Raw genomic sequence first — 25,673 nt, forward strand, 5'->3', positions numbered from 1 at the left:
ATTGTCCATACAGTAAATAAAAATAAAAGTATTAAATCCAACTATTGACTCTGATTCAATTGCTATCAATAATCATTATTATTTTTTAAATCTATTTTATGTTTTCCCAGGGAAATACAATTTAGCAGAGAAGTCCGCTTTCTTCTTAATTAATCTAAACCCCCCTACAGGACCTGTCTGACCCATCCTGGTGCCCCGCTTCTGGCTGAAGATCTCGTCACATGGATGCCCCGTGTGTCTCTCTGGGATGCGTCTGGTGTCTGGGAATGATTCTCTCTACCTAGAAAATGGTTCTGGCCTTGACTGGTGTTGGCAACTGTTTCTCTGGGGACTTGACAGTTCGATAGTTCAGGACTGGAACTTCTTACAAGTCTACCTGGGTCTTCAATAACTACCTGGACTCCATATTAACATCAATTAACATCAGCTATTATAGCTGAACTGCCTCCCACCCTACACACTGTATAAATGCAGATCATTTACTGCTTTCTGTTTCACCCAAATGAAGATGGGTTCCCTGTTGAGTCTGGTTCCTCTCAAGGTTTCTTCCTATTACCATCTCAGGGAGTTTTTCCTTGCCACTGTCGCCCTCGGCTTGCTCACCAGGGACAAACTGACCATTTTGATTCATACAAATTCACATTTCATACAAACTTAAATAATTCTTATGACTATGTAAAGCTGCTTTGCGGCAATGAAAATTGCTAAAAGCGCTATACAAATAAAATTGAATTGAATTGAATACAGTATTTGCCAACAGCGCACACAGTTTGGTAAATTTAGACGTATCGTGAATGAAAGGTAAGAAGTGATTCCGCAGAATCTTCTGACACAATGCTTGCTCTGAAGGACTATACTCGACAAGAATATAGAGAATAAGAATCATATTTATAATAAGATAATTAATTAAATAATAAAATTATATCAAATAAGGACTTTATCATTCACGATAGGTGTGAAGTTATCAAACAGGTTTTGCGGATGGGGGAATTCGCAAAATTGGGGGTTTTAAAATAAATTAACAAGACCGAGCAGACGTCTCTGCCTAAAATGTATTTCGCCAGCAAAATATAAACATAAATAAAAAAATAAACATAAGTAGATATAAAATGTTTAATGATAACAATTAAATCAGACTTCATAGTTGGATTTGATACTTTGAGTGTAATTCATAAATTTACGGAATATATTCAAATTGTGTACAATACCTAAACCTGTTTCCTTCCTAGACCTTTTGTCATTGAACATATGGAGTACTGTTAACCTAAATAATTACAATTAGTTCAAATTAATAGACCTTGGTGAGTATTTTATATATTTATAAACACCAGAACACAATGATTATTCATTATTTATTATCATGCTTACTTACAGTACTTAAAGTTTAATATACACGATATATATATATATATATATATATATATATATATATATATATATATACACACACACATGTGTGTGTCATTTTAATTCAAGTCATTCAAAACATTTTTTATGGTTTGTGATCGGTGCATGGGTGGTGTCAACTGGCACATCTGAAATAATCCTTTGTCTTTTAGAGCCCATTACTAAAGCATTCTCCTAATTATATGTCAACAAATACTTTGACAATTATCAACTTATTAATATACACTTATCAACAAGTATCAAGAATGTGCATTTCAGATGAATGTCCATTTAAATGTCAAATATGAGACACAAACACACACAAACTCTCTCCGTGCATACACATGAGAAGCGCGCATGGACACTCACAAACTCTTCGTGCAGGCACACACAATCTCTCCGCGCGAAAACAACGTGAGTAGCCTATATACAGTACATGTATTTGTAGGGTTTTTACTATTTTACTTTTTTTTTTTAAGGTCTCATCCATTGGTTCGCCTCCAGCGAAGGGAATCACGGCGTTGCTGATCGGTTGGTGCGCTGTTGTAGAGATGACGTCTGCCGGGAAAGCCCTTCGGTGAGGTGTTGGTTGTCTGGTTACCGATGGCTGCGCTCTGGAACTTCTCCTGAGGTTTCCTTCGTTGCGGGACTTTGGAGTTTTGGCACAAAGTCTCGTTGAGAGTTCTTAAAGATCGGATGATGCCAGCAGCGGCGGCATACCGCCGCAAGGGCTGGAGCCGGGGCTGCTTGGAAGATGTTGTAGTTGCAGTTTTGATGTTAACTTCCCGACTCTTTTCTGTAGACGCCCTTAGGGTTTTTGTCCCTTCGGGGGTCAGTCCGTCCCACTGGTGATTGGTCCAATCGGATGTGGTTGCGGGGCTTAACCGCACCTCATGTGGTCCCTTCTTTCGTGCATACATTACATGTGCTCCGGAGGTCAGGAGTGTGTCCAGGTGTGACTTGGACTTCTCCCCCCAGCTCGGGGTGAAGCTGTAAAACCGTCTGCTTTGTTTACCGGATCGCCGATTTACCCCCTTGGTTTTGGGGTCTACTTCAAAGCATCCCTTTAGATGGCGAACCAGTTATGGTTATCGGGATGGCGTCATGCATGCTGGGAGAGGGTGTCTGGACTGTGATCCCTTGATTGCTCTCTCTGTGGGAGCCCTGTTATTCGCTACATATTTGTCTTTGGTACATTTCTGGCAGAGAATATCTGCATTTTTATCAATAAATCGCACGCGATTAGCAGCCTTTTGATCAAAATGTTGCCTTTTGTAAAGTGAAAGTAGCCGCAGGTTTCCGCAAGGCAAAGAACAGCTTTATTTCAGTCATAAATTTACAATCACATTCCAGCTCTTATTCCCAGCCGTGGTCAAATAATGGATGAAATAATTATTTAATGCTGGACACAAACAGATAAAAACAGATAAAAACATGATGAAAAGCCCAAAGCACCTCGTGTTCATAAAATAATATTTACTTAATATGATTAAACTATATATATATATATATATATATATATATATATATATATAGTTAAATATATATATATATATATATATATATATATATATATATATATTATAGTTATAGTTAAATATATATATTGTATTATATATTATAGTTATAGTTAAATATATATATATATATATATATTTATATATGGTTCATTCATGTCTTCTGATGATGGCGCAACATTTTCATGTTTTAAATAAGATATGTTTACATATTCACAAATCAGGACATTCGCATAGTTAACACTATCAGATAGCCTACTATCAGGAAATTAAATTAATTTTAATACCATTTAAACCGAGGCATTGCCATGTCTTTCATTGTTTTTTCCCTGTTAAGATATTACAAAACTATATAAGTAACTTACTATGAATTTCAAAGCGCGGATTTGGGCATCTCATTTTATCATTTTCTATTGTAAAACTAAATAAAATTCATGCTTGCTTCAGCATTGGAAACAATATTGTTTTAGGCTAACTAATTATACACAATTCTTTGTTGTACTTGGTCCGGTTTTTAGATAAAGTCCTTCCATGCGCCATCTGGTGGATATTCAGTGAAGCACAACACATTTATTTAAATTTCCAAATGCTGCTGCAAACTGTACTGTATGGAGTGATATCCCGGACAATATTCAAAAGGAATTGCAAATTACATTTGTTAAATAGCAAAATCAATGACCACGTTTACTTTTTCACTTTCTTTGCGTCGCGCGTCAAGCCGGCCAAAATTCAAACGCAATCGCTAATCCATTTGCAATTGCATGTCCAACACGTTACATGGAAACCTGTCAATCAGCGTCAGGGGCGGGTCTATACTGTGGGGCGGGATTGTATGGGGAGTGACGTCACTCGCAGTCGCCAACCAAGAGGGTGGAATTTACGCAATGGAGGTGAACAGCAGTAGTGTTATGCACTAAAATGCCCTATCATGTATTGCACCCCCCACCAAATCTCTATCAAAATATTAGGACATCATAATCAAAAATTCATATTATTGTCAAATATATTATTACTATTATAATTAACCCTAGGCACGTGACAAATTAATACACAAAAATTAAAACACGTAATACAAATTCTCATATAATGTTTATTTTGTGGAACATTTATTTTGCAGGGGTTTGTCATGTAATACAAAAATGTAAACACTAAATAAATATTGTTTGTGATGAAAAATTACACGAAGCGATTTTTACTATAATACTGTACTATAATCCAGTCCATCAGTTTCAGTTTGATTTCATTTTTATTTTATTTTTCAAAAAACTGATATAAAAATGAACTGAATTAATATCAAACTGAACATTGCAAAAGGAAGGGTAGTAGTTATTAGCGAGGATAGAGTGCATAATAGTACAGTTGGTTTTACATTTTCTAAATGCTAAATCTCTATAGCAAAAAAGTTATTGAATTTTGTTGATTAAATTGTCATTTTTTGCAACTCATAATAGACTGTACCAAAGTGCATTTATTCTCATACATATCTTTACAATTATTAATATTTTTATAATAAAAAACACCCTAACTCTCACTTAACAAATTATCTGTTTTATTGCCACAAGAATTGTGTGTAATCATTTATTTTAAATGATTTATTAATCAATTAAACAAATTAATAAACAAATAATCCATACTGTAGCCTAACAGTGTAATATGTTTAATGTCCTGTGAGGTATTTCTCTGTAATCTTGTGTATTCTTCTGTAAACAAACGGTTGGGTCTTGGTCATGCACTCTCCATCGTTATAAAGCGCCGGTAAGCAGCGTTTCTGACAGATTTAGCTCCAGCAGGCTGTAACAGGAGAAGATCTAAAAATAAATTTATTTGTAACAGCTTTTCTGTCCACTTCAGAGTAAGAAAATATGCGATTTGTCATTTTTGTGTGTTTATTTCTTGATAAACAGATGAGATAATCTCGGTTCACCTCCATTGCTCAAATTCCCCTCTCGTGGTCGGCGACTGCGACTGACGTCACTCCCCACACAATCCCGCCCCACAGTATAGACCCGCCCCTGACGCTGATTGACAGGTTTCTGTGTAATGTGTTGGAAATGCAATTGTAAATGGATTAGCGATTGCGTTTGAATTTTGGCCGGCTTGACCCGCGACGCAGAGAAAGTGAAAAAGCAAACGTGGTCATTGATTTTGCTATTTAAATATGTCAGGTTCATGACTTGTAAGACATGGGAAATACAAATACAAATTAACTTTTCTTTTTCATTTGAAATTTGGCAGTCAGAAGGCGAAACAGCAAACGTTAATGCAAAGTTTGCAACTGCATTTGAATTATGGCACACTTTGTGCGTCCACATATGGGAAACACAATTGCAATTTGCAATTCCTTTTGAATATTGTCTGGGATATCACTCCATAGTACTGGACAGACGACACAGATACAATTTATAGAAAAGGACAGAGCAGACTCTTTCTGTTGAGGAGACTTCATTTACATTTAGGCATTTGGCAGACGCTGTTATCCCCAGACACTATGGTCCTTTTGTGTGTAGGGAGCACTACTGAAGACTTTTTTGGACTCTGTGGTGGCCTACAAAGTGGAGCACTGCAGGTTCCCTACTGCAGACAGAAAAAGACTGGACAAGCTGATTAGGAAGGCCAGCTCAGTCCTGGGAATTTACCTGGTCACTGTACAGGAGGTGGGAGAAAGGAGGATGGTAACTAAGCTATCGTCATTGCTGGAGAATGACTCTCACCGCTTGTATGAAACAGTATAATCTCTGAGCAGCTCCTTCAGTGACAGGCTGTGACATCCTAATCATCTGAAGAAGTGATATCAAAGGTCTTTTATCCCTGGTGCTATTATTCAATTCAATTCAATTCAATTTTATTTGTATAGCGCTTTTAGCAATTTTCAATGCCGCAAAGCAGCTTTACACAGTCAAAAGAATTATTTAAGTTTGTATGAAATGTGAATTTGTATGAATCAAAATGGTCAGTTTGTATGGTCAATTATAATCAGAGATGCCCCCAGTGAACTAGTATCCATAATTCACACTGTTGTACTGTATACTGTTATATAATAAAACATATACAATACTTAAATTTTACAATGGTTACAATATCTTACATATAATAATTCTATTTTACAATACAGTTGTAACATCTTAAATTTGTGTGCAATAACAACATTGTTAAACTGTGCAATATCACCTGTGTGCAATTCATTCAATTCGCTGTGGGATAAATAAAGGTTTGCCTTATCTTATCTTATCTTATCTTATCTTATCTTATCTTATCTTATCTTTGCATTAAGAATATTCCAGCACTGTACTCACACAGTACATCCAGGTAGACAGATGAGTTGTGATTTCCATGCTGGTTTTGAGCTCTACAGTAGTATAAACCACTGTGTGTAGAATCAGTGGTGTTGATGGTGAGATGGTCTCCGGTTCCTATCTGCTCTTCCTTCGCTCTGTACCAGGTGTAGTTCACCACTGATGGGTTTGCATCACTGCTGCAACTCAAAGACACTGAACTGCCCAAAACTACTGAAGCAGATGGAGATGCTGATACTGATGTGTTTCTAGGACCATCTGAAGGAGGAAGAACAGGATTTAGGAGACTCCATGAATCATTAAAAGTGTAATGAATGTGAACTGATTAATCAGCACTTACACAGAACATGGAGTGTAAGAGAGCTCTGTACTGATATAGTTTTGTTCTGGAGCCAGTAGGTGGCAGTGCAGGTGAAATCCTGTCCATGATGCAGGTGCGTAGCGTTAAAGTTCAGCTGAGAGGAGCTGAAGGTGGTGTTGTGGTTCTGCTCCTGTCTTCTCTCCTCAGGCAGGAGGTTCCATGTAAAAGTGGGAGGGTTTAAGAGACATGGAGGAGATGGAGCAGAGCAGATGATCCTCACTGAAGTTCCCTCCACCACCTCATCTTGGTCCTCCACCTCCCCCTGATCCTCCTTATACAGTCTTATTGAGTCTGAGATAAACACACAGTATCACATTAGAGATGAGTTTTAAATGTGTTCCAGTGTATCATTAGTGTAATTACAGTTACACTGTACACACACACACACACACACACACACACACACACACACACACTGCTGCAGCTCTCACCTCGCACTCTTACAGATACTGATGAAGAATGATAAGTGTATTTCAGGGATCCTGAAGTCTCTATTCTAAAGTAATAAACTCCTCTGTCACTCTCACTGATGTTGTAGAAGATGGTGGTGCAGTTCTTCTTGCGGAGGTCTCCTATAACTTCACCTTTAATCTTGTTCTGTTCAGGGATTTTAGAGTTAAAGACTGTGTTTGTTTGATGGTCATGGCTGTCTTTTGTCCAGATTCCTGTAGCATTTCCCTGGAGCTGTGCATCATATTCTTTATTAATCTGAAAGCTGCAGGGTATGAGAACACAGAGTCCTCTCAGAGCTTCTACACTCTCTGGTAGACTGATGGAGAATTCACTGCACAAAACAGCTACAAATACACACACACACACACACACACACACACACACACACACACACACTGTAGTTGTGTTACAGAATCACACCGAACTGATTGAGTTACTGCCTGAGTTTTATACAAACCTTACTTAAATTTTACACAAACCTTCAAACAGAAAACAAACGATGATGAGTTTCTCGGTTGATTTCATCTTTATGCTCATCTCTATGAAAGATCACCTGGAGAAGAGACTAACCCACACACACACACACACACACACACACAGTAAATCAAACATTTAAAACATACTTTGTTAATGTGTTATGTAATAAAATATATTATTTTTATTTAATGAAGAAAAATAACAAATATAAAACCACTACACTAACACAAACATTGTAACATACTGTATGACTAAATTTCCCTTTTCTCTTAGTGCACAATAAAAACATAATAATATATAAAGGCTTTGGACTGTTTAAGATTGTAACGGTTTGTGCTGAATATGACCTCACTTTTTGTTTGTGCTTTTACATATTACATAAAAATATTATAAATTCATATAAAACATCTATCATTGGACATGAATTCAGTGAATTCAGTAATAAGTAAGACATTGTTTAACTGAAATGCAGGCTGTTAATAATGCTGTTAATAATAAACTTGATGAACTTTCTGTGTGACAGACTACAGTATCACAGTGTGTTCAGTGTAACTCAGTGTCTGTCTGTTAGATCAGATAGTGAAGGATGTAAATGCACCGCTGTTTATCACTGTGATGCAGTAAAGGGCAACTGAATAATATTTGTGGCTTTTCTAAACACAGTTCAACCAAATCCACAAAATCATTTTTCTGAAAGAAGAAGGAAAAAAACCCTTAAAATCACATCCTGCTGATTGTCAGACAAAAGTGATGAGTGCATGTACGTCTGATCTACAGCAAAATGTTAGATAAACATCAGATATATTTTACAGCTCAGTCTTATGAACTAAATACTATTATTAGTATTAAAGATAAGTCATGGATGAAAGAATATCTGTCGATAATGCCTCTTTTTGTTTTAGGTTTATTTCTTTTTATTGATACCTCACTAATAGTCCAATGTCATTCAGAATAAATGAAAATATTACTTTATTCTTAAAAGAATGATTAGGTAAGTTAGTTATTAGATTTAAACACAAAGAAATGATTAGAAATTATTAAAGCAGAATTTTAAAAAAAATGTGTGGGACTTTTATTATGTTTAAAGCAAGATGCACGACAACAACAGCACTGTGGATGGTAGCCTCAGCACAGAGCAGTCTAGTTCTTTGTTCTTACTTTCTGTTTTTTTTTTTTTAACGTTTGGGATCTTAAAAATAATGATAACATTTTTCTGTCACACATTTGCAGCCACATTGTCATTGTCATACTACACAACACCGATGTGAAATGATTTAGTCTTGACTCTTACTTATGGCTGGGGAATTTCCTAATGCTCATTAAATGAAAAATAAAAATAAATAAGTAAATAAATTTATATAGTCAAAAGCATTAGGTGACCTTAGAAGCAGATGCGAAAACATACTACATAAAAAGTCAGTGCAAAATAAAAGGTGCTGCAGCCTTAGACAGGTGAGGACATGACTTTGCTTCCAATTTCTGCCTTACAGACAGTTACACTGCTGAGACTCTTAAATCTTCCAGGTGCAGCTCTACAATCCCACTCAGAAATGTCCAAAAAGTCTAGACAGATCAGCACAGGGAGTTCAAATAGCTGAAAGAAGCTCTGTGCTTCCTGATTGACCAAGAGCGATACAGTGAAACTTTACAATATAGTTACACTATCTAATGATATAAATAAAATATCTTATTGTCTTGTGCAATAGCAAATGTGCAATAACACCATTTTAAACAGAGCAATGTTTTTACTCATCATCTACACCACATTATCATGTATACAGGGTCATTAGGGGATTCCCTTACGAAAAAAAAATATGGCAATATATTGTAAAGTATAATGCAATATATTAAATAATAGATTTCTATATATAGGAAACTAATGCTTATATTTATTAATATATTGCAATATATGAGTGGACCCTGTGTGTGTGTGTGTGTGTGTGTGTATATATATATATATATATATATATATATATATATATATATATCCTAGGTTGGACTATTGTAATGCCTTACTGTCTGGTTGGTCAGCTAGGTGCATAAACAAGCTTCAGCTAGTCCAGAATGCAGCAGCGAGAGTCCTCACTAAAACCTGAAGATACGAGCACATCACCCCTATCTTATCTTCACTTCACTGGCTCCCTGTAAAATTTCGCATTGATTTTAAAATACTACTCTTGACATATAAAGCATTAAATGGTCTCGCACCGCAGTATTTGAGTAAACTGCTAGTGTCTTACAATCCGCCACGCCTACTTCGATCAAAGGATGCAGGCTGCTTGTCAGTACCGCGTATTATGAAAACTACAGCTGGGGACGGAGCTTTTTCTTACAAAGCCCCCAAATTTTGGAATAGCCTTCCAAATACAGTGGTTACTCAAGGGGAATGTCTATGACTGCCGCGGCCAAACGGCAACAGCCAAAATAAATCAGTCGCAATTCAAAGTAATTTGTGAAATGACCACCAGGTGGCGCAAAGGGACATTTGCTAAACGGCTGCAATTAATTTTGTTTAGACAGACTCTCTGTTTTTATCTGTCTATTGTTATTATTAAAGAAAACAGCACAAACAACAGCTCAAGGGCTTGTAAAAACATTTTCAACGCTGAGCCCAAACAGCAAAAGAACATGAAATTAATAATAATAATAAAAAAATACTTATGGTGCTTTTTGCTCTTTATGTCCAACTTTGAATAATTATTTAATTATTAATAATTAAGGCTGCTCACATTGCGCGTTTTCACTTCTCACATTCACTTTTAAAAAATGCAGTGTTTAATCAGCAACTATATTTCGCCTCTCTTCATGATAGATGAATGACTGAAATAAAGCTGCTTGTGTCTGCCCATATCTTGAGCATTTTGATCGGGGGTGGAGTTAAGAAACGCCACACCAGCAGAAGTAGACTAATTATTATGAATGCGTTGGGGAAAACAGCAAGGAAACTGACTGGCCAGTCTAAAGTTATATAGTGCCACTCAGCAGTAAAAGCCAACAAACACACAAACCCAAATGTCGCCACCATGAGGCGTGGCGGTAAAACCAGAATACTGCTTGAGTACCATCTGTAGTGTTCGGGACTCAGACACAGTCTCAGTGTTTAAGTCTAGGCTAAAAACTTATTTATTTAATCAAGCATTTTTATAAATAGATTTGTCTTGGGTAAAGTAGATCTGGAGGACTCATGGACATAGAGTATTATGGTGAACTGGTATGTTTAGATGCTGTCTTCCCCACTCTCATTGATCACTCAGGTTTGTTGACGGTGAGGTGATTGGTTGCTTTCATCTCAGGGAGCTTCTGGTTGAAGATCTCGTCACATGGATGCCCCGTGTGTGTCTTTGGGATGCGTCTGGTGTCTGGGGACGGTTTCACACTACCATGAAGACAGTTCTGGCCTTGACTGGTGGTGACAGCCGTTTCTCAGAGGACTTGACTTGGCTGCAGTTGCTCGATAGTTCAGGACTGGAATTTCCACCAAGGCTACCTGAGTCTCCAATAACTACCTGGACTCCATATTAACATCAATTAACATCAACTGTTATAGCTGAACTGGCTGCCACCTAACACACAGTATGAGTGCAGATCAATCCCTGCTATCCGTTAGCACACAGATGAGGATGGATTCCCTGTTGAGTTTGGTTCCTCTCAAGGTTTCTTGCTATTACCATCTCAGGGAGTTTTTTCTTGCCACTGTCGCCCTTGGCTTGCTCACCAGGGACTATCTGACCATTTTGATTCATACACATTCACATTCCATACAAACTTAAATAATTCATTTGATTGTGTAAAGCTGCTTTGCGACAATGACTTGTTGAATTGTTAAAAGCACCATACAAATAAAATTTTATTGAATTGATTTGAATTGAGACAATGTTAATCAGATGTTTATACATCTGCCAAAGGTCTGATTCATGTCAGATAGACGTTGTTTTATTAAAACACCCCTCTCCAATTATTTTAATTAAATACCCTCGGCAGGTCTATAATCCTCCCTAATGCATGTTTCAATGACCAAATATGATAATAAATAAATAAACCACGCTCTCAACTAATAATGAACACAGATTTGTTTATTTTTATAAAAAATACATTTAATAACAAGCAAAATTTTATTAATTTATACAAAAATGTGAAAATGAGATAACAAACTCCAGTATATACAGACAAAACAATACACTTTATATTTATAACATATATACATGGATAACAAATAACAAAAAATGACATCCTCCCTGGGGCCAAGCGAAGGAAATCTTTGATGAATTTTTCAGCATCCGATTCTGTCGGAGAACAAGAATTAGCAAATGGACAATATTTATACTTTGTTCCTATCGCTTCACAACTCATGAGAACAGACCGAAACCAGAACCGACCCGCAGATTAAGCGAAAATATTAACCGATTAACCAAAATAACGTGACTAAACATCGTTAAACAGCAGGTGACATTTATGTTCAGTATTTCGTTTCTATTTAGAAAGATGGGAATAAATTCCTGCTTACCTTTTCCACATGCCCGCCAAACGTTTGTCTTCTCAACAAACTGTGTTCTTTTCTCGTGATATCTTCTCGCGATGTCTTCTCGCGATATTTCTCGTTTTTATAGTGACAAGATCTCTTTGTATTATCTCAACATGATTGAATCTAATACATGTTAAGTTGTTAAATTTGATGCAAAAACAACATAATTTATTCATGTTCATAATTTTTTTACATTACTATTACATAAAATTATTATGTAAAAAACACATATTACATTTAAGTACATGTAACAGGTAGCTTAATTTTTAGTTAATTTTTTTGAGTGTATAAGAAAGAAAAATGGGAAAAGGAACATGAACCTGCATTTACATCTACAAAGTAATGTAGTGTTCGCCTTTAAATGTGCTATACATTCTAGTAAAATATCTGGATAAAAAAAATAATCACGTATTTCCCCTTAAATCATTAAAGTCATAGCTGATGCTGCAGCTTCCTGTCCACATACCAGCAAATTTCGGATGATAAAGATACATCGTATAGATGTCGTATAGATGTAAAGACGATGGATGTAAAGATGATGTATCATTTAACAGGTCAAACAGGCGATCTACAGACGATCAAAATACAACTATAAAAAACTAACGCAATGTTTACCAGATAATACGCTCTTTAGCAGACATCACCGCGATGTACCTGTGCTATCTGGGTTGACACCGTGACGGTTCACACTCTCTCTCTCTCTCGACACACACACACATGCTTGTATTTTATAGTATCTTATAATATATTCTATCAAAACGCCTGTTATAACGTTAAGTTTTAATTGTTTTGTAGCACACCGCTTCTAGGAATTATTTCCATTTCCACACACCATGACGGTTGTGACTCTGCCTCTGAATGCAGGTGAGGATACATTGGAGCTGCACTCGAAGGATTTGGAGCTGGAGGCCGTGGAGAAGTTGATCCGCAACCTACAGGTGAAGCTGGCCTGGCTACAGCAGCGGAAAGCCATGCTAAAATCGTCGTGGACCGTCACTCACCTGTCCCAGGTAAATTCTCCAATACCGAGGACGCGGCCCACCCGGGTTTTCTTCACACAGGCACTGGGATACCACAAAGCCTGGATACAGCAGCAGCGGAAGGCGCACGCCATGCTTCAGACGAGGACCTCACCTCCTCTGCCACCATCCGTCTTCGAGATCGCGACCCGAAACGGCTTCTCTCCTCTCCGCAAGATGGCACACGATGTGCAGGTCATCAGAGACTCCATCGCCCGGCACGTGCGTGCTACAACGGCTAAAGGTAAGGTGCACACACGCTGTTTACCTGGTGCACGTGTTCTTGATGTTGCTGCACAGGTGCCTGCGGCCCTAAGAAAAAACATTCAAGCTGTGGTTCTTCATAGAGGCAGACAGAGATCCTAAAGAAGAACTTCAGGATCCTGGTTGAGAAGGTCCACAGCACATTACCCATGACGAAGATCATTGTATCTGGACCGCTTCCCACATTTTAGCGAGGAATCAAGAAGTTCAGTATATTATTTGCCTTTAATGAATGGTTACAATCTTGGTGTCAACAACAGAGATTACCCGTTGTTGATAACTGGACTGTTTTCTGGGAGCGTCCTAGGCTCTACCACATTGATGACCTGCACCCTAGCAGAGCGGTCCTTTCTGACAACATTTCCAGGACACTACGAACCATCTGACTGGTTCATTTAACATTAACATTTATGAACTTACTAAATTCCTTTGGGGTTAAACAAAATGGAGCAACTCACCGCTGTAATCATACGCTATATTTAATTATATCCCATAGTATAGACGTCTTTAATATAGAGATTTTACCTCAAAGTGATGATATCACAGATCATCACTTCTTGATATATACTCTACCCGTAAAACAGACTAGCTGTGTCTCCCCACGTTATCGATTTGTAGAATTATGAATCCGATCTACTAAAGACAGATTCACAAGTTATTTGCTGGATCTGTCCCAATTTCTTTTTAGAGTCCTAAATGCAGATGATCTAGATGAAGTGACTAACAGCATGGGCACTATTTTTACCAGTACATTAGACACTGTTGCTCCCATCAGATTAAAAAAAGTCAGAGATAAAACACTTGCACCTTGGTACAATAGTCATACTCGCGGCCTAAAGAGAGCAACCCGTAACCTCAAGCGAAAATTGAGAAAAACTAAATTAGAAGTTTTTCGAATCACGTATAAAGACAGTATGTGCAGCTATTGACAAGTGAAGACTTTATGGACTTCTTTAATGAAAAAATCGATAGCATAAGGAAAAAAATAACGGAGGTTTAACCTCTAATAGTATCTCACGATCTAGTTCAGCCTATAGCTTTACCATTAAATTTTCAGTGCTTTACAGGTATAGGACATGAGCTGTATAAACATATCACCACAGCTAAATCAACAACGTGCCTGTTAGACCCAATCCCAACCAGATTTTTAAAAGAAGTGATGCATATGGTTGGAGAGCCACTTCTAAACATTATTAATTCCTCATTAATTCCTTTTAAGTTGGCAGTTATTAAGCCGCTTCTTAAAAAATCTAATGTGGACAGCATCTGGGGGCAGGGCATTTTCATATTTGGCTCCAAAACTTTGGAATAGCCTTCCAGACAGTGTTTGGGGAGCAGACACGGTTTCCCAATTCAAAAGTAGACTCAAGACGCATCTCTTTAATCTGGCATACGCGTAACTCATCCCATAACCTCATACTCCAGTACACCTATCCTAAATGGCAACTACGCTAATTCTCTCCATCTTTTCTGTATTTTTCTACCCATCCCGAGGCATCTGAAGATTGTGCCAGCTTTAGTAGACAAAGGCCAACCCTGCGAGGTTTCTAAGGCATCCAGAGAAGGACCAGCTCCAGCTGGATTCTGCTTTATGATGGCTGGAGCTACACATCCTGCTCCTGTGCTTCCAGTGATCCAGACCCCATCTGCCCTCTGCACCTACTGACTCCCTGTGCTGAACTGGACTTCATGTTAATCTACACAACTTCTGTTATATTGAACTTTTACCTGCACAGCACACATGATGTTATTTCTATGTGTTATCACCCAGATGAGGATGGGTTCCCTGTTGAGTCTGGTTCCTCTCAAGGTTTCTTCCTATTGCCATCTCAGGGAGTTTTTCCTTGCCACTGTCGCCGTCACCCTTGGCTTGCTCATCAGAGACATTTCATTCATCATTCATTCATCTAATTATTATCTAGACACATTTTTCTCACACATACACACTTCCAAATATTTTCTTTTCTTTTCTTTTCTAAAAAAAAAAAAAAAAAATCTTTAATTTTTTGTGAAGCTGCTTTGAGACAATGACCATTGTTAAAAGCGCTATATAAATAAAATTGAATTGAATTGAATTGAATTGAATCTCATTCCCGCCTTTTCAGGGAACAGGGTTACAGCAAAGTAACCCAGACGTTCCCTTTCAAAGGCTACACTCGATGCTGCGTAAAAACGCTATGGGAACGAGAATACCAACGCCGCCACACTGCAAGTGTCTGGACCCTTGTGCGCACAATGACAGTCAACATTTTGAAGCTGTATTTATTTATTTTTAGATAGCGGTTCAGCCCGCGAAAATCTAAAAATTGGACGCAGCCCCCCGTTCCTCTTGGGAACCAAGAAATACCGACTGTAGTAGCCTGACTCTTTGTCTGGTAGGGGAACATGTTCTATGGCCCCTTTTCTCAGCAACTTCAGTCAGCAAATGCGCCCTTTCCGGTTTCACGGAAGTGGAGACCACGCCGTTGAAATGCGTAGGGTGATGTGAGATTTAATCCTGTAGCTTCTCTCTACAGTGCTTAGTACCCAAGGAGATATACCTGGCAGTAGCTTCCACGCTGCCAGTTCTCAGTGGCTTCGTTAAACGGGGGGATTTTAGATGTTTGGCATCCCGAAACATGGCAGGAAAAAAACAAAGAGCTAACACTTTATTGTGACTGGTGTTGCTAGAAACACCAGTGGTGGCGGAGCATGAGAACAGACGATGCACAATCCTTATCCTTGATGCCTGTGAAATTTAGCCACAAGTGCCTCTCCGCGGAAACCATCGCAGCCATAAAACAGACAATAGCATGGTCCATCTGCTTTGTTACACGAAGAGACAATTCTGTGGCCCCGCCACTACTCAAGTCTCTCAGCAGGTCAGCCTGGTAGGCTTGCAAAACCGTCATGATGTGCAGTGGAGCACCAACCTGACCTGCTGCCTAAAAAGCTTTTCCCTCCAGGGAAAATGAAAGTCTACAGAGCTTGGAAGGAAGTGTTAGCTTTTCAGGGAGGATGACGTCCCAGGAGAGAGATAGCCTGGAAGTGTCTCTTCTATCTGGGGTGTCATCATATAACACCGCTTGATTCCACATCAACTGTATTTAAATTAATAAATAAGTCGATGGCACGAAAACACGGGATGAATAAAGCTTACTCCATGAAAGAAAGGAGGAATCCGTCTCTCACATCTCTGCCAGATGCACGTCGTTTTAAGCCCCAGGAATGTGCCGCAGCCTATAGCTTCTCTGTAAAGAATGCGAGCCGCATGCGAAGCACTTTAATCGAGTAATTGTGGAGATCGCCCCTGTCTGGTGTAATGCCAGTGAAATAATACATGCTTCCCTTGGGTAACATAATTAGAAGACATGGGATTAGTTTCCATTGTTATGCTGATGATGATACCCAATCATCTGAACAAAACTAGACGAAATACCTAAGTTATCCAGATTAACTGAGTGTGTCCAGGACATAAAAGATTGGATGATCAATAACTTTCTTTTACTAAACTTAGACACGACAGAAATATTATTGATCGACCCAAAAACCAGCACACAACAGCTTTCACAATTCAGCCTGCGTTTAGAAGGATGTACTGTAACTACCAGCTCAACAGTAAAAGACCTGGGCGTAATATTAGACAGTAACTTGTCCTTTGAAAATCATATTTCCAATATCACAAAAACAGCCTTTTTCCATCTTAGAAATATCGCCAAACTTAGGAGCATCTTATCCGTATCTGATGCAGAAAAGCTAGTTCATGCATTTATGACCTCCAGACTGGACTATTGTAATGCCTTACTAGGTGGTTGTCCTGCATCCTCAATAAACAAGCTACAGTTAGTCCAAAATGCAGCCTCCAGGGTTCTCACTAGATCCAGAAAATATGATCATTTAACCCCAATATTTTCATCCCTGGACTGGCTACCTGTTCAGTTTAGAATTAATGTTCAGTTTACATTATTTATGTAAGTAATATGTAGTATTACTTACATACAAGGCTTTAAATGGTTTAGCTCCCACATACCTAACCAGTCTTCTGATACGCTACAATCCACCACGCTCCTTAAGATCGCAAAACTCTGGACTTCTTGTAATTCCCAGAATTTCAAAATCTACAAAAGGGGGTAGGGCTTTTTCATATTTAGCTCCAAAGCTTTGGAATAGCCTTCCAGACAGTGTTTGGGGCTCAGACACAGTTTCCCAGTTTAAAAGTAGACTCAAGACGCACTCAACTCATCCCATAACCTCATACTCCAGTACATCTATCCTGAATGGCAACTACGCTAATTCTCTCCATTTGTTCTGTACTTTTCTACCCATCCCAAAGCATCTGGAGATTGTACCAGCTTCAGCAGACAAAGGCCAACCCTGCGAGGATCCTGAGGCATCCAGAGAAGGACCAGCTCCAGCTGGATTCTGCTTTATTATGGTTGGAGCTACACATCCTGCTTCTGTGCTCCCAGTGATTCAGATCCCATCTGCCCTCTGCACCTACTGACTCATCCCTATGCTGAACTGGACTTCATGTTAATTTAAAGAATTTCTGTTATATTGTACTTTCAGCTGCATAACACACATGATGTTATATCATTTCTATCTGTTATCACCCAAATGAGGATGGGTTCCCTGTTGAGTCTGGTTCCTCTCAAGATTTCTTCCCATTGCCATCTCAGGGAGTTTTTCCTTGCCATTGTCGCTGTCACCCTTGGCTTGCTCATCAGAGACATTTTATTCATTCATCTCATTATTATCTAGACACATTTTTCTCACACAAACACAATTTATTATTATCATTATTATTTTTTTTTTATTATTATTATTTTATGAATTTCTTTCATTTTTGTGAAGCTGCTTTGAGACAATGACCATTGTTAAAAGCGCTATATAAATAAAATTGAATTGAATAAAAAAATATATTATTCCCATAGCGTTTTCACGCAGCATCGAGTGTGGCCTTTGAAAGAAAACGATAGAATATGAAAAAATGTTAAAGTAGTAGAGTCCGTGGTCAAAAAACATTTAGTATATTTTAACTGAAAATTACACAGCTTAAGTTTGATCTTAAATTGCAAAAGGAATTTAAATTCTACCTGTGGATTAGCATGTCTATTTAACTAACGCTAGTGAGGTTGAAAGTTGTTTTGTTTTTTAATTGTTTGTTTTTCAATGGTAAAAATCAATCATCTGGTTACAGTATTATTATTAATATGGTTTTTAAAATAGTAAGTTAATGTTACAGCATGATCAGCTTTTGAAAAACAGTAGTTTTATTATACAGTGTTTAACAGTTACCAGACCAATATGTTTTTTGTGAAAAGGATAACTCTCGGAAAGTGATTAGTTCATGTTCTATTGGGCGCGCATGCACAAAGCATTGCAAAACCTCCGTAGGTTATGTACAGGAAACAGAATTGAGCGATTCTTTATCAATAACTCTTCTACTTTGAGTCATTCATTCTTTTGTCACATGACATCCATAGACGCTATGCAATGCAATAGACTCAAAAGAACGAACGACTCAGACTAAAAGATATGATTGTGAGCTACTCATTCTGATTATTATAATATGCCCTTAGCTGCATTGTAATATTTTCATTACTGGAACTATAGACAAAATTTATGTATGTAGACGTACTGGCGGTCTTTTTTATTGAATGAAATTAAGTAAATGATTTAAAAAAAAGATTCATTTTGATGAACGAGATTCAAAGAACCGAGTCACTAAAATGATTTTAACTCCCCATCACTACATGCCACCTTAGAACCTTAGCCCATCGAGGAGAAGAAACTGCAGGAGAATGTTCCGGAGTCTTAATCAGCACCACATCATCAGTCAGGTAAGCACCAGCCCATGAGCCAGCTCAAGCCCACCTCTCAACCTTCAGACAGTTGGGAATGGAGTAGCTGAATGGTGTTTAGGTAAATCCCAAATGTTTTAATACATTTTCTTTGTTCCATTAGATACTAAGCAGCTTCAGGAGTTGCAGACTTTCAAATAAACTTGTTGGACATCCACCACAAGAGAAGACTGATGTAGCCAGTGAGAAAACTTTTCCATTTTTTTTTCTTTTTCATCTCCTTTCTGACTGATTATTTTCACTGGAAGATTGTCACAATCCTGTGGCCCACAACAAATCATACTTTGAGTTGAGCAGTGTGACACTTAATATCTTTGTCAGGTCATGTGACATTTTGTATTGTTTAGTGTCTTGATTTTCCAGATTTTGTAGTTTGTACATTTAAGTGTATTTATTTTTATGCATGGGCTCGATTTATTTGTGTTTCATGCATCTCATTTATGTCTGGCTTTAATCTAATTATTGTCATGTATGTGGCTTATGCAAATGATCCATAAGCATACTGCATGAGCATATTATAAAGAAATAGATATATGTAATCATATTCAATATATTATAAAGTATATTGTTAAATATAAAACTACATACATTAAGATATATAAGTATATTTCTTAATATATGATTTTATATATTGTGAATATAATTCGATCAGGGCCCGTATTCACAAAGCTTCTTAGAATTCTCTTAGAGAGCTCCTATCTTAGCTTAAAAAGTCCTATCTGGAAGTCCTAGACTAAACGTGATTTAGCAAACTTCTCAGAGCTACTCTGAGTAAGGACAGTACAAAAACCTTTATCTTAGTGAGGAGGTGTGGTTGACCCCGTTGCTAGGGATAATGCAGCAATTCAAGGACTGTGATTGGTTAATAAAAAATAACCTCTGACCTCTGTAAAGGTCTTGAAATGTGCTCTTTGTGAAAATAGAATATATGATAATAGAAAAGACAGTGAAATCAAAATGTTTGCACATAAAAAATTGTATAAGCATGAGTACAGGCTACTTTATGCAAAGTTTCTTTGTTAAATATAATTAAACAGCCAAATGTACATTTAAGTTCTTACATTTATTTATCATAATGATTTTATTACTTTTAATATATTTCAGATTGATAGGAGCAAAATGGCTCAGCTTTTACTAATTTACATGATTATAGGACAGTCTATTTAAGTTGCTTTTTTGGATGGTATGTAGCCAACCATCCGAGAGAGATGGAAGGAAGTAAAACAAGAAAATCTAATTGGACAGTAGAGCAGTGTTTACTTTTAGCTTTACGTTCAGTGTTAGGAGAATATTTCTTCTTTCCGCCATTTTGTCCTCTGCCATAGAAACTCTAAAGACTCTTAAAAGTCCTCCTCCTTACTCGTAACCATTTTTGCCTTACGAGCTGTTTTTAGGACTAAAATATTTTGTGAATCATTTTTATCTTTACTAAGATTTAGTCCTAAATTTAAGGGGAAATTCTAAGAAAATGTCATAATTCTAAGAATTTTCTTAGAATTTCATCACTAGGAGCATCTTTTAGGCTTAAGAAGCTTTGTGAATATGGGCCTTGAACACTAAATCATTCAATATATTGACAGTTGTAAATAAAAATAAAATCTTCTAGGTCTGACCAGAGCATTAAATGATGAAGGAATCAGGAGACTCAGAGCCAGGGTTCAGCTGGAAAGTTTTATTTTGCATGCATGCGTCAATTAGTCAGCCTGGGCAATGAAATCCAAACATAAATGACATAACATTCATGTTATACTACGATATAAACATCGACCCAAGGCCAAGAAAGGCAAAAACAATGGAAGAAATGGAATGGAAAATTTCTGACTGGCAGACCACAGGCAGTAAGGATAGGCGGACATGTCTCAGCCTCACTCACTTTCAGCACTGGAGCCCCCCAGGGTTGTGTTCTGAGCCCCCTGCTGTACTCTTTGTACACCCACGACTGCGTGGCGGCTACCAACTCCACCGCCATCATCAAGTTTGCTGACGACACTGTCGTGGTGGGCCTGATCACCAACAATGATGAGTCGGCCTACCTAGAGGAGATTGTAAATCTGGAGAACTGGTGCCAGAGGAACAATCTCCTCCTGAACGTCAGCAAGATAAAGGAGCTGATAGTGGACTTTAGTACAAAGCAGGAGAGGAACTACCAGACCCCCATCATCAACAGGAGACCAGTGGAGAGAGTGGACAGCTTCCGATACCTCGGTGTTCACATCACGCAGGACCTGTCATGGTCCTGTCACATCAACACCGTGGTGAAAAAGGCCCGGCAGCGTCTCTACCACCTCAGACGTTTGAGAGACTTTAGACTGCCCTCTAAGGTGCTCAGGAATTTCTGCTCCTGTACCATAGAGAGCATCCTGATGGGAAACATCACTACCTGGTTTGGAAACAGCACCATGCAGGACAGATGGGCTCTACAGAGGGTGGCGCGATCAGCTGAGCGCATCATCCGCACCGAGCTCCCTGACCTGCACTTGATCTACAGCAAGCGGTGCTGGACCAAGGCCAGGAAGATCGTGAAGGACCTCAGCCATCCTAACAATAGACTGTTCTCTCTGTTGCGGTCTGGGAAGCGATTCCGCTCCCTGAAGGATTCCGCTACAGAAGTAATATCTTTTAAACATTGACATTGACTGGACAATGATGGACACATTCATGCAATACATATTTACATATTTATTTAATAAATATTTTTTATTAATATTTATTCCTTATATATAGTTTTTATTTTCTTTTTAAGGTCACTGGCGGTCGTACAAGCATTTCACTGCATATCGTACTGTGTATGACTGTGTATGTGACAAATAAAATTTGAATTTGAAAAATACAATCAAGGTTAAAAACATCATGTGAGAACTAAGTAAACAAGAGCACTTACTAAGTAAACAAGGACACTTATAAAGATTGCGCTGACATCAATCCATTACTAATGATTGTGCCATATTCATATCAAATATTAAGGGAAATTGGAAATAAATCCCTCACAGTTAATATATATAGAAATATATTTCCATAAGGGTGGAGTCTATCCCAGGAGACTTAGGGCATGAGGTGGGGTACACCCTGGACAGGGTTTAATCCATTACAGAACTATCAATATTACCTAGTGCAATTCATTTGGAAATAAAACTATTGTATTGTTTTCTATTTTATTTAAACACTTTTCTGTTCCTACTTTATTTGCACATTTTATTGACTGGGAGCACCAACAAAGTATTTTGATTTGCTAAAAAGAATAGAGATAATAACACACAACACACCCTGCCAGTTTTTGTTTGTTGTAGAAATATATATATATATATATTTTTTCAATGTGTATTTTACTTTTCACAAACTGAAGTGTCATTAATCATTTACAAACATCACACACACAGACACACACTCACACACCCAAACACCCTCACAGACTGTAATACTTTCACTAATTTAATATGTGATAAACAACTGGAAAAAACATATTTTAATAAATATGACATTTCATGGGTTTTTAATGACAAATATTCCAAAATCACCATGTTCAGAATTATTAATACCCTTTCTATTACAATGTTTCAATAATCAATAGAAAATACTTTGTTCTTAATGATAGTCTGCAAATGCTGCTTGTTGGTCTCCACAAGATTTTTACAGGTCTGATGTGGAATGTTTCTCCACTCTTTCTTCTCAAAAGCCTCCATTTGTTGGAGAGTGGAAGGATTCCTAGCTGTAAACCAGATCTTCAACTCTCTCCACAAATTCCCAATTGGGTTCATGAGCTCTGACTAGGCCACTCCAGAACATTTACAGTATGTTCTTACCCCTGAACCATTGCTTGACCACTTGCACTGTATGCTTCAGGTCATTATCCTCTGGCAGTTTGAGCTTCTGTGCTGATTCTGCCAGGTATCAAGGATCTTGACAGAGTCCTCTTTTTTATACCATCTATCTTAATAAGGTTACCTGTACCACTGGCAGAGAAGCATCCCCCATAGCATGATGTGACCACCACCATGCTTGACGATTGGGATGGAATTCATAGGATTGAAGGCCTCTTCATTCTTACCCTAAGCATAAGCAACATCAATATGTCCAAAGTGCTCCAGTTTAGTCTCATCTGACTACAGGATAGATGACTAGAGTTCACATCTCTATCTAGGTTACTCCTCGAAAAGGTCCGACGCACATTCCAGTGTCTTTGGGTAAGGTATGGTGCCTTTCTGGGACGATGAAAGAATGATACCCTTTGCAAACTGTCATAGTCTGTGGGAAAATCCACAGTTCTACACCATTCCAAATAGTCCAAGCTGTTCTAAAGCATCCTAATTACACCGAATTATTGGGGACAGCTGTTTTAATCAACTCAACAGGTGGTGGAGGTGAACCTGGAGGTGAACCTGCTGGATGTGGAGGTCCTGGGCTGGTGTGGTTACACGTGGTCTGCGGTTGTGAGGCCGGTTGGATGTACTGCCATATTCTCTGAAATGCCTTTGGAGACGGCTTATGGTGGAGAAATAAACATTCAATGCACAAGCAACAGATCTGGTTGACATTCCTGCTGTCAGCATGCCAATTGCACGCTCCCTAAATGCTTGTGGCATCTGTGGCATTTTGCTGTGAGACAAAACTGCACATTCCAGGGTGGCCTTTTATTGTGGGCAGTATAAGGTACACCTGTGCACTACTCATGATGTCAGATCAGCATCTTGATGTGGCACACCTGTGAGGTGGGATGGATTATCTCAGCAAAGCAGAAGTGCTCACTATCACACATTTAGACTGATTTGTGAACAATGTTTGAGAGAAATGGTAATATTGTGTATCTGGAATGAATTTTAGATCTTTAAGTCCATCTCATGAAAAATCGGAGCAGAAACAAAGGTGTTGCGTTTATATTTTTGTTGAGTATATATATATATATATATATATATATATATATATATATATATAGCCCCCATGCCTCACACACAAAAATAGCATATATTTGCAGTTTACCCTGAAGTGCAGTTAAACTGTGTATGATTTACACAACCTCCACAAGCTCCTCTGGTGTATATAAGTACACCAAATGAATACAACATCATTGTGGCCAAACAATTCAAAATGTTAATAGTGCTTTAATCTACATGGTTAAACACTCAGCACTGTAATAGCATTAAAGCTTCTCCCTTATCTGACCCTCCTCATGTTATACATCTTGTTTCCATAAGTTAATTAATAACCTGATGATTATAAACACACTGTATTGGGGGTGTAACACAATACCAGTGCCTTTGCTTTACACTGAGCTTTTCCAGTAGATCAACATTCACCTGGACAGGCTTTTTAAGCTTTAATTTTAACATACTCATCTATTTCAGTCACACTGTTATACAGGAGTAACAAATCCCCATCTCCTGCCTCAAAGCTGAGCTATAGAACTATAGCTAAAGGTGTACCACATGTCACTTCACCACAGAAGCCAGGTTGTAAATATTAGAAATATTTCACACTACAACATTACAAAGCTCATCGCATCTGTTCTAAACAGATGAATCTGCAACATGATATTGACGCAACATAATGTTTATCTTTATAATTCCCTGCTCAACTCAGACATGACAATAGAAGAGAAATATCCGTTTGAAAACAACTGAAAAAATACATGTTTAAGATAGTGTAGTGCAACTGAAGCATCTGATGAAGAAAATACTTATGAGTAAATACGCTAAAGAAGAGTCAATCTCAAGTTCAAAAAATTTTGTACTTTTTTGCTGGTGATGATTACACAGTTTGTTTACTTTATGATCAAGTATAATAAACTTTTATTATTATTATTATTATTAAAGGTACAGTGTCTCTTACCAGAGTTTGTTAGTTCTTGAGCTGAAGTGATGAACATCACAGTTACACTAACACTTTAACTTCCTCTTTCTCTCTCAGTAGCCAGGGGTCTCTTAACCAGCAGGAAGTTATTTACATTATTCTCTTATTTAAGAAATTATGATTAAAACACAAGGCTAAACTCACTAGTGTGTAACTATATTACCAGATTAAGTCTGTAGTAGAAATACGTGTATGCACAACACTGTGGGTGGTTGTACGATCACCACATACATGAATGTATGGTAAACATACATGTAATAATTGGTTAAAGTATGGATGACCACAAATCCCCTACCAAACAAACATTAGATACTGGATATTGAGCAACTTCCTCTGTATTAATTCTGGTAAGACAGATCTCCATGTGCAGTAACACATGCTCTGACACACCCAGGTTTCTGCACATTTAGCACCATGGTACTGCTGAGCAAGGAACATGGCTTTAAGTTCATATCACAAATAGAAATTAGCATTTGGCTAACTGAATTATATTTTTAACACACTCTTAATATATTTGATACAGTTCAATGAACATTAAACACAAAAGTATAAGTAAAAACTAAACAAACAAAAGAAACAATCAAACTCAAACAATATTTAATAACTTTGTGCCAACAGGGACTCTCTGGCAGGACACAGGCTGAAGGACAGGTAACACTTCCTGTGGCGTAACACAGGTAGAAGGACCAACACA

The 25,673-nt window shown here is 37.8% G+C and overlaps 1 protein-coding gene across 5 annotated transcripts in view; it reads right to left on the reverse strand.

Moving 5' to 3' along the window:
* LOC128533917 (B-cell receptor CD22-like) overlaps positions 1-25,022 on the reverse strand; it is a 95,575-nt gene extending 70,553 nt beyond the window's left edge. For 2 of the 5 annotated variants that reach the window (XM_053508148.1, XM_053508146.1), the window contains exons 1-5: positions 24,959-25,021; positions 7,490-7,575; positions 6,989-7,354; positions 6,537-6,848; positions 6,197-6,454 (exon numbers count right to left, since the gene is read on the reverse strand). In XM_053508148.1, the coding sequence (XP_053364123.1) occupies positions 6,197-6,454; positions 6,537-6,848; positions 6,989-7,354; positions 7,490-7,547 (994 nt within the window). In that variant the 5' untranslated portion in view covers positions 7,548-7,575; positions 24,959-25,021. Of the gene's footprint in view, positions 1-6,196; positions 6,455-6,536; positions 6,849-6,988; positions 7,355-7,489; positions 7,576-24,958 lie in introns of all 5 variants that reach the window. The other 3 variants (XM_053508149.1, XM_053508147.1, XM_053508145.1) reach the window with 2 other exon arrangements.
* Positions 25,023-25,673: the final 651 nt, after the last annotated feature.

The sequence above is a fragment of the Clarias gariepinus genome, chromosome 12 (assembly GCF_024256425.1).
Source record: "Clarias gariepinus isolate MV-2021 ecotype Netherlands chromosome 12, CGAR_prim_01v2, whole genome shotgun sequence".
Taxonomy (NCBI): Eukaryota; Metazoa; Chordata; class Actinopteri; order Siluriformes; family Clariidae; genus Clarias; species Clarias gariepinus.